This window comes from Salminus brasiliensis, chromosome 11, assembly GCF_030463535.1.
Source record: "Salminus brasiliensis chromosome 11, fSalBra1.hap2, whole genome shotgun sequence".
Taxonomy (NCBI): domain Eukaryota; kingdom Metazoa; phylum Chordata; class Actinopteri; order Characiformes; family Bryconidae; genus Salminus; species Salminus brasiliensis.
In genome coordinates this window covers 34,321,147-34,336,225 of record NC_132888.1, presented here as the reverse complement: position 1 = coordinate 34,336,225, position 15,079 = coordinate 34,321,147, and the positions used below count along the sequence as shown (strand labels likewise).

General features: G+C 39.3%; 1 protein-coding gene across 1 annotated transcript in view; it reads left to right on the top strand.

Moving 5' to 3' along the window:
• LOC140564994 (leucine-rich repeat and fibronectin type III domain-containing protein 1-like protein) overlaps positions 1 to 15,079 on the top strand; it is a 125,966-nt gene that overhangs the window by 72,504 nt on the left and 38,383 nt on the right. The window contains exon 3 of the mRNA XM_072690714.1: positions 6,452 to 7,849. Within this exon, the coding sequence (XP_072546815.1) occupies positions 6,471 to 7,849 (1,379 nt within the window). The 5' untranslated portion in view covers positions 6,452 to 6,470. The remainder of the gene's footprint in view (positions 1 to 6,451; positions 7,850 to 15,079) is intronic.

Here is a 15,079-nt window from a genome sequence, read left to right as displayed (position 1 = left end):
ATATTTTATGTAATAAAAACAGTGACAATTAGTTATTATATCTGTAAGACTGTTATATATAAAAAAAAACCTCTGTTCTGATTGGCCTGCAACATTTTCACATTTTGCACACCTTGACAGTGACTAGCATGTTTACACAGATCAGCCCTGACCTTAGCACCACCTGTCTAATATTGAGTAGGCCCCCTCTTGTCCTGTGGTATCTGGCACTAAAACGGAAGCAGAAGATCCTTTAAGTCCTTAAAATTGAGAGGTAAGGCCTCCATGGATTGGTACTAACCTGTGACTCTGCTGCCAGTTCACCAATGGTGAAAAAGCGACCAGCCTGATGTTGGAGATGCTCTGACCAGGCTGTCTATTCATCACAATTTGTCTTTTGTCGAAGTTGCTCAGATTTCGTATGCTTATCCCATTTTTGACAGGGGCCACTGTAGGTGAAGATAATCAGTGTTTTTTTCACTTTGCCTGTCAGTAGTAGTAATGTTATGGCCGATTGGGGTGTTGTGATATTATTGAAAGAATTTAAATTGTTGTAAAGCTAACTAAAGAGGCTTTTATTAGAAAATGCCTCCTAATAAATCCTTGTTCTCTTCCTTTATTAAATTTACACTGTTCAAATGAAAGATTTATTTAATGGCCTATGACAAATCACATGAAGAATGTCTCAGTTTAAATTGTAAATTCAATCACAGGAGCCACAGAAACAGTGTTATAAATTCTCATGACAAGCTAAAGTCTCAGCTACAGTGGCATGACCAAAGAATTACAGCTTTAAATACATTAAAGTATGGGGAAAATTTCACCTCCCTGAAATTCTGAAAAAAAAAAAAAGTGCTTGACAACCCTTTGCAGTGGGTGGTAGTTTCGGTGCTGTAGCATGACAGCTTAATGCATTTGAAAGTGCTTGTTTTTAAGGCCTACAGAGGCATCCTCGTGTTTCAAGATGTTTAGGATGAGCTGTGCCATTATCTATGACAGGGAAGTGAGTTAGGGTATGGTGTGTATGTGAAGACCTGCAAGAACTGACAACAGCCATTTTATTTAGATCTCATTTCTTTGTAATATGTTCACATTTACTGTGCATGTTAAATTTTCTTCACACGTGTCAGTCTCTTGACATCATTTTATATTCTACCCAACTGTAAAATCTGACAAGGTATTTGCTTATGCCTGGCATCTACTATAGCACAATTGGTCCGATTTCAGGTTGGTCTAAAAGGTGTATATTTGCTGTGTGGTGTGAATAATCCCCACATTGCCCCACTGATCTACTCCAGTCAAGTCGTGACCACCACAATTTAGATTTGCAAATATTAAACATGTTCAATAATTCTGACCGAGCATAATATATAGCCAAGCTGAGCGTAATTTTCTTTTATCCTAATTGACACAAGCATATTTCATTTTACTCTGCCAAAACACAAGTAGCATAGTAGTTCTTGGCTGAATCTCAAACCACATTTAATATGCTACACTTATAGATGCATTTCTAACAGTGCTACACTTTTTACATACTAATTATGGTGTTTGTGGTTGGTAACGCAGTCTGTCCTGCTGCTGTGTGCCTTGTTTGTTGTGATCTAAAGTCACGATTGTTGCAAGATCTCTGGTTCTGAGAGACAGAATAGAGCAATCTGGAAGTATGTGCTGTTTTATTCTGGGTGAATCTTTGATATGGGGGCTGCGATGACTGATGGATGACTAAGGATAAAATATCTGTGAAATCTCTCGGAGTCTGTCACATTTTCAACATCAGTTAGGATTTCAAAAACCCTGTAATATGGGCCAGGCATAAGTAGACTGAAAGGCCTCGTTTGGGACTTGAAGTTCAGAAAATATAGACTCAGAACTTAGAACTACTAACATTTTTAATAAGTTAGTTTTTAATTAGGCAGCTGCTAAGCTTTTACAAGTGGTTGTTATGCTGTTGTTTTTATGATATCCCACATGGTTGCTATGGTTTTGTTGCTAGACAGTTTCTGTATTGTTTTAAGTGGTTGCTTTGCTGTTAAAAGACAGTTGCTATGGTGTCCAGGGCAGTAATATTAGCATTTACAAAGAAACTGGGAAAGCTTTCCAAATCTTAATGCCTGGTAAAAAAGTTTTGCTTTTAGAAATATTTATATACAGTTAGAGTTGGGTGGTATTACGATAAAGCCATATACTATAGAAAATTAGGATGATATTTCAAAATTTTAATGCATCTGATGTGTTAAATTTATGTTTTGTGTTTAGTGTGTCTTTCTAGTACACTGCCAATATAGCCCATTCATTTAAAACATGCACAGAGTCGGGATTCTGAGGGAGCTCACTGATTGGTGATGCCACAGTCTGATACAGGCCCACCGTAATTGTAATCTCGCTCAGCTTTGTTCTCTTAAACATATACATTCTAATCGCCGGTTAGTCAACAGCAGCTGCACTGAGCCATCTGACTCTTGGTGTATCTGTAGCTGAGCTACAAAACCAACACCAATAAACAAAAACAACAACTTTAATTTCAGCTTTCTGTCCTTCCAACAGCTGTCGTTTGGTCTCATTCTCACCTTTACGTTTACTGTGGTTTCTGGCAGCCATTGTGGTGAACACAGTGTTATTATGCTAACTAAGCTAAGGCATTACCAGCTTCTCTCTCGTGATTCACAGCTGTTTAACATTTGTTGTTGGACTGACAGTTTAACATTTATTGAATTATTTATTTAAAAGTGTGCACAATGTTCACAAAATGCTTTGCTGCTCTCAGTACCTACAACTGAATCGTGTTTGAGATGCACTTCGAAGGCAGCAGTATGCTATGGCGTTGACAGAATACCGCCAGCTACTTTCAGCAGAAATTAAATATTACGAGAAAATAACAACAAAAGTTTTTAACAACAAATTTTCACATACATTTCATTATTCCCCAGTTTTGGTTGTTCTTAAATGGACTCCTCTCCAGGTTTGTTCAAAAGCTCCTGAAGATTGGATCAGGTCCACCCGTGACTGATCTAAACACAAGCCCCAAACAAAATCTCATACTTTCGTACTGGCGGTAAGATGATAAAAGGCACAAATGTTGTTAAACTTGTGAAGTGAGCTAGTCACTACAGCACAGAATCTTGAATATTCCTTTTTATGTAACTTTTATTTAGCTTTTTTTATTCTTTATTTTATAAGGTTATATATAAGGAATAGAAGAATAAATAAAAAAATAATAAAAGAAATATGGCTCTGGTTTCTGAGCCACACTGTACAATACCATCTGAATATTCTTTTTGTATATGGGCAGCAGTGCTATGCTGGGTGGATGCTGTTTTCCTTCTGTTGTTTGGCAGGTAGCTGCTGAATCTTGCAAAAGCATTATACCTGGATGAGCCCATGTCATGTACAGGCTTATGCTGAGTATGCTAAGCTCCTCCACCCTTCTGTGTGAAGATCATGGCTGTAGTTCTACACTAAAAACTATTAGAGGGGAGCGATAATCTTTAAAAAGACTTAGGGGGTTACACGTTTTGTGCCCAATCTGTTGTGCTAAATCATGCAGAAGCTTATTTTAGTAGTACTGAAGCGGTTACGGTGGAGTATTCATCATTCCCCTTTAACACAGATGGTCGGTAGGAGAAAAGCTGGAGCAGAGATTTGGAGCATCTCTGGGGCCCATGCTGCACCGCCTGAAGTCTGCGGCTCCACACGCTGAAGTTCTGTTGGGTTTGCAGTCTGCAAAGATCTGACGTTGGCGGTTCTCTCTGCCAGCTGGGAGAAAGTGCTAACTGTTCTAGTTCTCCAAGTGAACTCACAAAGGAGTCCTATTCTGGATCATTACGCCTAGATAGGATAGGGAGTCTTCTTTATGAATATATAACAGTCCTTCAAGAAGCCACCTTAAGAATTAGGTTTGATTTTTGAACATTGCCTGTGTGAACAGTAAGTGTTGAAAACCCCTTGGGTTTTTTTATATTCACTACTGTTTGCTACAAAGCATTTGCAGGCACTTTCATTTGAAACTGCTATAGTGCAGTGCTATAGGCACTACATCTTTGAAGTAGATGCGTTGATATGCTGGGATTCAGGAGGAATTGTACTGAGCATGGGCAAGAGTAAATTCCAGAGGAATGTTGATTACTGAGAAAACATGAAAAACAAAAACACAGCAAAGTTTTAGGTCAACAATTAGGTTTCTAGTGTAATTATTTGAAGACCCATACTGGTTTCTATTTGTGTTGCTTCACGTGGCTGTAAACACATGTAGTATCTGTTCTGAGCAAGAAACTGTTGAGCCATTTTTATGTAAAAAAATGAAAGACAAGCTACAGTTAAATGGAATGCTATGTTGAAAGCCAAAAAAGACAGGAAATTCAAATATCAGTCATTTACTTGACAAATGATGAACATCACTGCCCTTAACTTGACCTATTTAGTGCAAATGCTTTCCAGCAGACCACGCACTGTTTTAATAGTTGTTGCTGTACTGCAACACACTGGTTTCCGTTGTGCTTCAAACACTATTACTGGACAAGTAGTCATTGAGATTATAGTAGACTTATTCATTTGTTACTGAGGTTTCAATAACATGGCATAGTTAATTCAACAATTCAATAATGTACCAGTGACAACATGGTAAATATACTGTATGTATTGACATGATAAATACAGGCATGAACCGGCAACAGGGCCATGGACACCTAAGGCTCACTGATGCGATTCATGGACGTTACACCTCACAACTTACAAGACTTAAAAGATCTGCTGTTAACATATTGATGCTGGATAGCACAGAACGCATTCAGAGGTCTTGTGGAGTCCAGCCTTGAATGGTCAGATCTGTTGTGGCAGCCTGAAGTGGACCTACTCAATATTAGACATGTGAAGCTAATGTTATGACTGATCGATGTATTTTAGGGTCATTGAACATACTATCCCTACAGCATACAACCATATATTTGAGCGCCCCTGGTCACATTTAGCACATTTAGTTAGTTTTTAAGTGAATAAATAAAGTCAAATAAATTCTCTACAAGAATTTCTACAGGAAACATTCAATTTAAACATAATAAAAATTTAAAAATATATGTCAATTTACCAGAGGGGCTTGGCACTTTTGCATGGGAAGCAGTGCTTCCCAACTCAAGGGTCCTGGAGGCCCCTCTGCTTTCTTGCTCTAAGAAACGACCATTGACCAAGCATGTTAACTTGCTAATTACCTGGATTAAGTGTGTTGTGAGGATCATAAACACATAAATGTCCAGCACAGGATCCTCTGTCCCTTAGAAAAAAACAAAAACAAAAAAAAACATGCACTTTGACCAAAAGTGCCCCAATAATTTCATACAAACCCTTTTTAGTCACAGTAAGGTCTGAATAATCCATTGTATGGTTTATTAAGGGACATTTTGTGGAAATTTGAATTGGAATGCATAGTCCGTAGCTATAAATATGATAAGAGGTCTGTATGACAATAGTAAATATGCTTCTTTCATAGATTACAGATTTATCTACAAATGTCAAAAAGATTAGCCTATCATAGAAGGAGAGAACAAGTGGTTATTACAGATATCACAGGCACACTGTTAGACGCACAAATATAGGCTAGTAAATGAAGACCAGACTGTTAGGGTAGATATCAAGATACAACTTCAGTGATATAATGAAAATACTTATGGAGAGGAAAGAATGAATGAATGTTGCACAATTGCATTTTTATTTAGTTATTTATTGATTTATTTTGCATTGTTACATACCTACTTGTATTTGTACCACAGATCAACCATAACATTAGTACCATGTTGTGCCACTGACTGTTTAAGGCGTGGAATCCACAAGACCTCTGAAGGCGTCCTGTGGTATCTGGCACTGAGACGTTAGCAGCAGATACTTCAAGTCCTGTAAGTTGTGAGGTGGGATCTGCATGGTTCGCATCAATGAGCCGAAGGTGCCCATGACCCTGTTGCCTTTTCAGCAGCAGTCCTTTCTTGGAGCACTTTTGATAGGTACTGACCACTGCATACCAGAAAAACAACCTCACAAAACCTGCCTGATGTTTTGGAAATGTTATGCTATATAGCCATCTCGTCATCACAATTTGGCCCTTGTCAAAGTAGCTCAGATCCTTATGCTTGTGCTTTTAGCATGTCATGCTAAAACAGTATAGCATCATCACTGACTGTCTCTACAAAAACAATGTACTCCGCTCTCTTTTTTGGTTTTTAACAAGAAGCCTATTTGGACTGTTGCACAGCTGAGATGAAGGGGATGAAATTAAATGAAATATCAAATACAAAAATCATCAAAGCTTCTCATTGAGATTTCCGTCTGGAAAGATATTTAGTAAATATGTGGAATAATTAGTAACATTAAATACCAAAATTCCGAAACTGTGCTAACTAGGCCTCAAGAGTCTTGCAAAACTTGCAAAGTTGCTTAAAGCATATGTGCATTATATGTTCTCACAGTAGGCTGTTTCCTTATGTTGCAGTTTTCAAGAGCACTGAGGGATGGAGCGATTCATCTTCTCCCTGCTGGTGCTGGCGGTCTCTGCCTCAGGACAGCTCTGCCCCAAGCGCTGCATGTGCCAAAATCTGTCCCCATCTCTCGCCATCCTCTGTGCCAAGACAGGCTTGCTCTTTGTGCCCACGGTCATCGACCGACGAACGGTGGAACTTCGTCTCACTGAGAACTTCATCACAGCAGTGAGAAGGAGGGACTTTGCTAACATGACAAGCCTCCTTCACCTGACACTGTCACGCAACACCATCAGCCAGATCATGCCTTACACTTTCGCTGACCTCAAACGACTGCGGGCACTACACCTGGATAGCAACCGCCTCAGTGTGGTCACAGACGATCACTTCCGAGGTCTCACCAACCTAAGGCACCTAATTCTGGCTAACAATCAGCTCCATAACATCTCCCCACATGCTTTTGATGACTTCTTGGGGACCCTCGAAGATCTCGACCTGTCGTACAATAACCTGGTGGACATCCCATGGGAGACCATTGGGCGGCTCACCAATGTGAACACACTCAACATGGACCATAACCTCATAGAGCACGTTCCCTTAGGTGTCTTTTCCAACCTGCATAAGCTAGCTCGTCTTGATATGACATCCAATAAACTGAAAAAAATTCCTCCGGATCCTTTGTTTCTTAGGATACCAGTCTATGCTAAGTCCAAGGGCTCGCCATTGTCCTCGCTAGTTCTTAGCTTTGGAGGAAATCCACTGCATTGTAACTGTGAGCTCCTCTGGCTGAGGAGGCTTACAAGAGAGGACGATCTGGAGACTTGTGCCTCACCTCCTGATCTTACTGCTAAATACTTCTGGACAATCCCAGAGGAAGAGTTTATCTGTGATCCACCTGTGATCACAAGAAGGTCTCCAAAGACCTTCGCAATGGAAGGCCAGCCCGCCAGCTTGAAATGCAAAGCAAACGGTGACCCAGACCCAGATGTTCACTGGATCTCTCCTGAGGGTCGCCTGATCTCAAACACTTCTCGCACTCTCACCTTCAGCAATGGCAGCCTGGAGATAAATATCACATCTTTGAAAGATACAGGAGTCTTCACCTGCATTGCATCTAATGCCGCTGGAGAGTCTACAGGCACTGTGGAACTGGTGGTCAATCCGCTTCCTCACCTGGCTAACAGCACCAACCGAGTCCGGGAGCCTGATCCTGGACCATCTGATATCCTGACATCTGCCAAGTCCACCTCATCATCTAGCAATGACACAAGGACTCAGGAGAAGAAGGCAGTACTTGCGGAGCTTACTGCAAACTCTGCTCTTATCAGGTGGCCTTCACAACAGCATTTCCCTGGAATCAGGATGTATCAGATTCAGTACAACAGCTCATCAGATGACACCTTGATCTACAGGTAAGGATTTCATTTGGTCTATGATGTAAACAGCAGACATAAAGATTCAGTGTCTCTCTTGTACCTCCATGTGGGTTTGGGCAGGCCTGAACGCTTCAGTATTCATTTGATTGTGATCATATGTAACGTCTAGCACAAAATCTGCTTTATGCCTCAACACTGTTTTTGCAGGGTGTTTCTGTTATGATGACAAGAAATATCACCTTATCTGTCAAGAGCTTATGGGCTTGCATGAATTCTGTATGGTGTTTGCTTGTTGGAGCTTGTCTTAAAAGCACTATACAAGACAGACTCAGGGGAGGTGGACAAAAACACATACTGAGTGGTGTGCATATATGTTTTTTAAAAGTCTGCCAACACCAAATGTCCATAACAGTGGTTAATGAATGCATTTGCCAGTTCAGACAATTTGGCATCTATGCATCAGCTATGTTGGTTACTTGAAGATGTTGGGTCAAAGACAGTAGTATGTCCAGCCTCTGCTAACGTTTAGAAGTGTTTAGACGGGTTTGTATTAAGGATGTCTTTCTTAAGATGCTTTCTTAAGTTGTGTGAACACCAATAGCCTCAAGCTATAATTTGTAGACAAAATGGAAGAAAAGATTGGTGTGCTTTGCAATAGAAGAGTGAACATTGCCAGGTCTGTGTGCAAAACAAGAAGAGGCCCAAATATGATTAAGAGTGAATCAGTGTAATTCGCAGAGGAACTAGGTCGACCAAATGAGAAATTCAGCTTGCCAAGATCTTTGCTTACGCATGAGAGTGCAGAGACACCGTCCAAAATGTTCAGCCAATAGCTGCTGCTTCTCAGTGCCCATTTCTAGCTTCTTTAGGCTATACCAAATCCCTAAAACACCCTCTTCCTAATTACATTTCATTAAGTGTTTCTGAGAAGTATTCCAAAAGATTTCACCTAATTTTCATGGGCGAAACCCATAAGTTAGGATGAAAACAAAGGCTGCCCAACGGTCCACTGGGGCCACCTTGTATTTGCACAGCCACTTGGGATCAGTTATTGACTGTGATGCTTGTGACACTTCCACGCAGCTGTATGCTGTGAGAAATCAACCGGAACCCTGACAGCTCTCACATACATAGAGCCAGTCCAGTCTCTAAGAAAATGGAAAGGTGGGGACTGAGTCATCAAAATGAGTTTTCACCGATTTAATGTTTACCTTGGGGGAAGACACCAGGATGGCTGAACACTCATATTTGACTGTTTTCTGTAAATTCTTGTTTTCTAATGGCAGTGTTATGAACATATGTGCCTGACAGGACTGCTCCAAGGACAGAGCCAAGACTAGATTACAGCTCACACATGGCGTGATCATCCGCTGCACATCATGTTCTTGGAAATGGTTTCCAATGATGTGACGTGAATGTAAAACTGTCCTTGAGTTGCTAGAATTGGGTGATTTTTTTGGATGTATTCACTCATGGTTAAAGGGATATTCTCAGATTTTAGTAAGGGTATTAGTCTTATGCTGAAGACATCACAGCACTAGCATTTGGTGCACTGGATTGCTCCAGTGTGCTTAACTGATTTGTTAGTGCAGGTAAAAGAGTTTTCAGCATCTTTATTCTAGGGTTTTGGTCACTTTTGGACCAGAGTTATACCACTCAAAGTCAAGGAAAACCTTATGAGACTGTGAAACAAGAGTAAAACAATAGTAGACATTAGGATAAACTACCAAAATCAGCTCTTTTGAAAAGATTTAAGTATACTTGTGAGCTTATGAATGATTAGGGACTGGTTGGCCTCTACAGCTGATGAGTGAAGAATCTCCACATTGAAGTAAAATGTACAGACATTACTGAATAGTTCGTTCACTGAATTCCAGAACGCCACCATTCCACCATCAGCTGTGAGTGGTGTTATTAAAAAAACATTTAGGAACCAAAGCAACTCAGCCACAAAGTGTCAGACCACATTAAGCTACAGACTGGGGTTGCAGAGTGCTGAGATGCATAGTGCATAAAAGTGTGTGTGTGGGGGGCAAGTTCAAATTCCTGCCTATGGATTTAAACAGGGCATCATAAAAGCTCCTGTCCCAATACCTATATCCATATAGTGTACTTTATATATGATAGATATGCCCTTCTATAAGCTCGTTCTAGTATGATTCTGATCTAACTGCTGGTGAAAATCTTCCACTGCTGCTAACTTTGGCAGTAGAAAGAATAGTGTCCTCCTTTTCTGAAGAAGCATCAGGCTAAATGTAAGTTAAACTTCTCACAGTATGTCAAGAATATCCCTAAAGCAGCCAAAACTTGTTTTTGGCAGAAGGATTTCTGAGATTGTATTCCTGGAGCTTAGATAAAAGCAAACAAAACCTACCAGTGCCTAGAATACGCATGTTTAAATCAGGTGTGTTCAAACTGGAAGCCAACTCTTTGGTGTGTTAAGTAGACAGAGTATCTCAGTTTCCGAATATATTTGACTTGGTAGAGCCAGACACAGGACAAATGAATTCTTTAGAGATACCTGTTTAATATTCATTGAAACGTCATTAAAACCACTTTAAAACAGTTGCTGTGCAAAAGATATGTTGCATTCAACATATAATGAATTCATATCCATGAATTTTATAGTTAAGCCACTGTGAGTTGCTGTCTGAGTAAACTTGTTAGTGTGCTGATTGTTCAGATTGAGCACAGATGGTTGCTGCAACCTGCTTGTCTGTGCTCCCCCTGCCCCCTTGTGTACAGTAGCACTTTTATTCAAGGGGTTGTCATTCATTATACAAGCTTCAGAGCTTGCAGTAGTTGTGGCATGAACAGTCATATCACAGAGACTGCTGTGATGCTGTAATCAGCCTTTGAGGTCTGGTAACTATAATGTCATTGTCCAAGGCTCCAAAATCCATCTGAATTTGAACAATACATTCCTGGCAGCAAATCCAAATGACTCTGGTGTTATAAATAATTCTAATCATACCCAGCATCGAGCAGCATTAAAGGGCAAATGATTCTGCTAAAATCATGCTTTCTAGCACCTGACCAGATCCGGATGTGCCATTTGAGACTGAAAAATTAATTAACCACACCTGCCCACTCTCATGCTGTGAAAGAGAATATATTCAGGTGTGGGAATGTGCAAGCACATGGCTCTATAATAGAGTATGTGATGTGTACAATAACAGCAATCTTTAACCCTTTAAAAATGGACACATATTTATGTTATGTGACATCTACAACATCAGTGTAATAATTAAATTATCCATTACCTTAAATGATTTTTTGTGAATAAATAATATCTTAATAATAAAATATGTATAAAATATAATACATATTGAACTACATAAATAAGAAACTAAAATCAGGTTTCCTGCTCCCTAAAGGATTATCTGTGCATATCATGCACCATAAAAAGACATACAGATTTCTAAGTTTGAAATGAGTAAAATTTTCAATGCAAGAATAAGGGGTTATACTACGTATTCTATTTGTTTTTAACTTTAAAAACGTGATGTGTGCAATAAATCCCTGATATATGATACAAAATACATGCAAAGTGTTGTAAATTATTATTTTTTAAATAATTGGTCAGAAGGTGGAATTAGAACTTGCTGGCAATTATTTTATGTTTTAAGGCTTTAAAGGGTGAATGCAACAGTTGTTCATACTAAGGGTATTCATCATTAATATATCAGGCTATAATATATCAGGCTTTATATAGTAACAAACAGTGATTTAACATAAGTGTAAGTGTTTGCTGGATAAAAGTGTCCACTCTACATAAGCATTAGCCAAATGCTGTTATTATAAGCATTTTAATCTAAATTAAAGAGGGTAGTTCCAATGCGACCATCTGAATTTGAACGACAAATCGTTGGCAGCAGTTTTAAGAGTCCAGTGGTGGCATAATGGAATTGGCATCAGCAATACTCTGATGGGAGTTCTAACACACTTGCCCTGCTTTAGATTCACACCAAATGAACTCCAAGATAGAGTCCTAAACAGTGACAGTGATGAGATCTGAGAGATTATTTGTATCGCTATTTCTAAAACACACTCTGATGCAGTGTTTGTAGATTTTCCAATGTCTTGCTGTAGAGGGGGGGAAATGGGATTCCCAGTATGCATATCCCAGGGTTGTTGTTGTTTGAAGCTATTTATAATTGTCATCATTTTTTTTTTCACTTGGCTATTGCACTATATTGACTTGGCATAAATCCCTCTTGTCACATAGCTTTTCATCCTCTGATGCTGTTGTATGATTTTACTGTCAAAATCCATATTGAAAAATCCATATCTCATGCCATAGCTTGTACGAAGGTTAAGCATTTAATTAAACCTGCTTAATGGTAACTTGGGAAAACAACCACTTTCTTTTCTGTAAACTGAGATTATTAGCACATGCTAATATGAAATGAAAACAGCAAACTGTATTCATATGGCAGTACTGTTTGAATGCATGCATAATGCATAAAAAAAAATAAGAAGGCATAAAAAGAAAGCTACTAGTTTCTGTGGGCGACTGTGGAAGAGACTTTGCTCAATCAGGCCTGATTAGCAGATGGTTGATGTGTGAACTGGGAGGCAGGAGTAATGTGTCATCCATCACGAATGACTGATGAGCTGATTAAGATGACTCTAAGGAAGGTCACGTCTGGACTCTGGCGGTGAAGGGTGCGAACTCTACACAGCCCCTCAGCCAACCCCTTCATGTATATAGTAGTAATCTGTAGCTGTTATTAGTAAGACTAAACAGACGTTTGTGGTCAAGAGACTAATGTAGGGAAATCAAGGCAACTTCATTACATGAAAAATTGAGTCTACAATTCGATGATGTAAATGCATGTATTTCTGCCTTCATGTCTTTCTAAAACAACTCCTGGATGTTAATTACATTTCCTACAGCTGACGCTCTGACATTTGGTGCATATGCATTGCAAAAGTTTAATTTATCAACATTTCCATTATTTTAGTTTTATTGTTGTGATGCAAAACCTTAGGAAAATGTCCCCATCACTGAAATACATGCTGTGTGTGAGTTGCAGCAGCGTTGTTGGCAAATAAAGGAACCACACAAAGTAAGCACACAGTACAGTAAAAGTTGTGGTTATGTTATCATCTTTCATTTGGCCATAAAACTGTCATTTTTTTTTTAGCAATAAAAAAACGGAATTGCATATGTCACACAAACTGTACTGTCTGGGGCAGCTTATTCTCTGAAGGCTTTTTAAATGGGCCAGTTTTGCTTGATAAATGAGAGGGTTATATTTTTTCTTTTTCTGTACCTTTTGTTTGACAGTGATAAAGTTTCAATGCACATGCTATCATAGCCTCCATTTTAGAGTTAGAAAGGGTCTACAAATTACTGGAAGAAACAAATCTTGCTATTTTTAACGTTATCATTATCTTTATCAGTCACTGATGTGCCAAAAGCATTAGCAGATGTCCTTACAGTGATACTACTACTACCACTACTAATGATCATTATAGCACTTTCTTCTAGTGATTTTCGGTGGTTCCTAGTCGCAAGAACAGTAATAGTGTGCACGTTCAAGCATACTCTTTGTCAACTAACAAAACATAAACACGCTTTTATTGTTGTACTACAACAGAGGTCACTAATAGGCGGACCATGTACCAGGTCAGGATCCAGGTGCCGTTCTATCCAAATCTGGACTATTTAAGTTTGACAGAGTGTTTACTAAGTTTTCTAGCCTTTACAGTACAACGGCCCAGAAAACTTGGAGGTCAATCACATGTGTAAATATCACGTGTGACACTATTCAGCCAATCAGATTTATGCATTATGACAGCACTGCGACTTGAGGGAGTGGCGCACATACAGAGATTAGACGAGAAACAGCGGTAGGACAAGAAAGCAAGTCAGAAGAAAGTTCATTTACATTGCGGCTCTAAAAAGAGAAAAAATGGAGTGTGAAGGAGTGTGAGTGTGAAGAGCTTTTAATCGGGAATGGACAGATTTGTTTATTCTTCCCATGGGCGGTTCTAAACCAGTATGTCTCAAATGTTTAGAGGCTGTGGCAATGTTTAATAGCAGTAATGTCCAGCACCACCATTTGATTCACAATAAATAATGTTGAAATACATTGAATTGTAATTGTACTTGTAATTGTAATTGGGGCAGTGGTGGCTCCCGGGCTTGGCAAGCAGCCACTGTAGGGTCCTTGAGGAAGGCCCTTTACCCTCTCCGCTCCCCGGGCGCTGGAGTTGGCTGCCCACCGCTCTGGGTGTGTGTTTACTCACTGCCCCTAGTTCACTAGTGTGTGTGTGTGTGTTCACTACCACAGATGGGTTAAATGCGGAGGATACATTTCGCTGTACAGTGTACACTGAACAGTGACAAATATGTGCACCTTTACCTTTACCTTTTTAATTTGATTTGACATTTAGCTGTTGTCCACATAAAATGTTGATATAGCTACTACGCTTCTTCAGTATACAGGTATACATGGTACTGAATCATAATGCTAAAGTTAGACATGCAAGTATGACGTTCCAGACCTTGACTGGAACCTTGACCTTGACCTTGAGTTCATTTGGCAATTTAAGTGTAAATAAGCAGAATCCCCAGTGCCAAACAAATTTGACTGTTGCCTTCATAGGTGCCTAGCGTAGCATGACTACTTGGGCTGAAATGAAAGGGTTTTTTTTGTTTTGTTTTTTTCAGCGCCAAAGCCGTTTTGTTCAAAGTGTGAAACCTTTTGGCTCTGTTTTCAGAATGTCCTAAAATTTACATCGTACCATAGGCGATTTTTTGTAGGCATGATATCTGCCTGGTGTACTGAGTTATGTTCAGCCAGTGTAGCTCAACAAATATGTTTCAGCCTTGCTATGGTTTGCATGAAATTTCTTTTTAAACCTGGAGTTACTCCCCACCAAGCACTTTTGTATTTTTAATGAAATCTTTAGAAGGGCTTTCTTGGGATCATTAAAAGGATATGCATGGTTTGGCATTTTTTTAGTTAAATCAGGTTTTTATGGCTTAAAACTCTGGCTTTATTATTCAATGAATGGTCCACAGAATCAGTAGAACTCTTGTTTACTGACGATAGTGACAGCCTTAGACTGTTTCCTGGCTGATGTGTTGTTGTTTTTGTTGTTGTTTTGTTTGTGATCAAATTGTCAGCTATCAGAAAGGATTAGCAGCCATAATCCAGATTATCACTCGACTTACAAATCCTGCTTTCTTAATACAAACAGATCACACTGGTTTTGTGTACAGCCTTGCATGATTAGAGATTTGCTAATCAG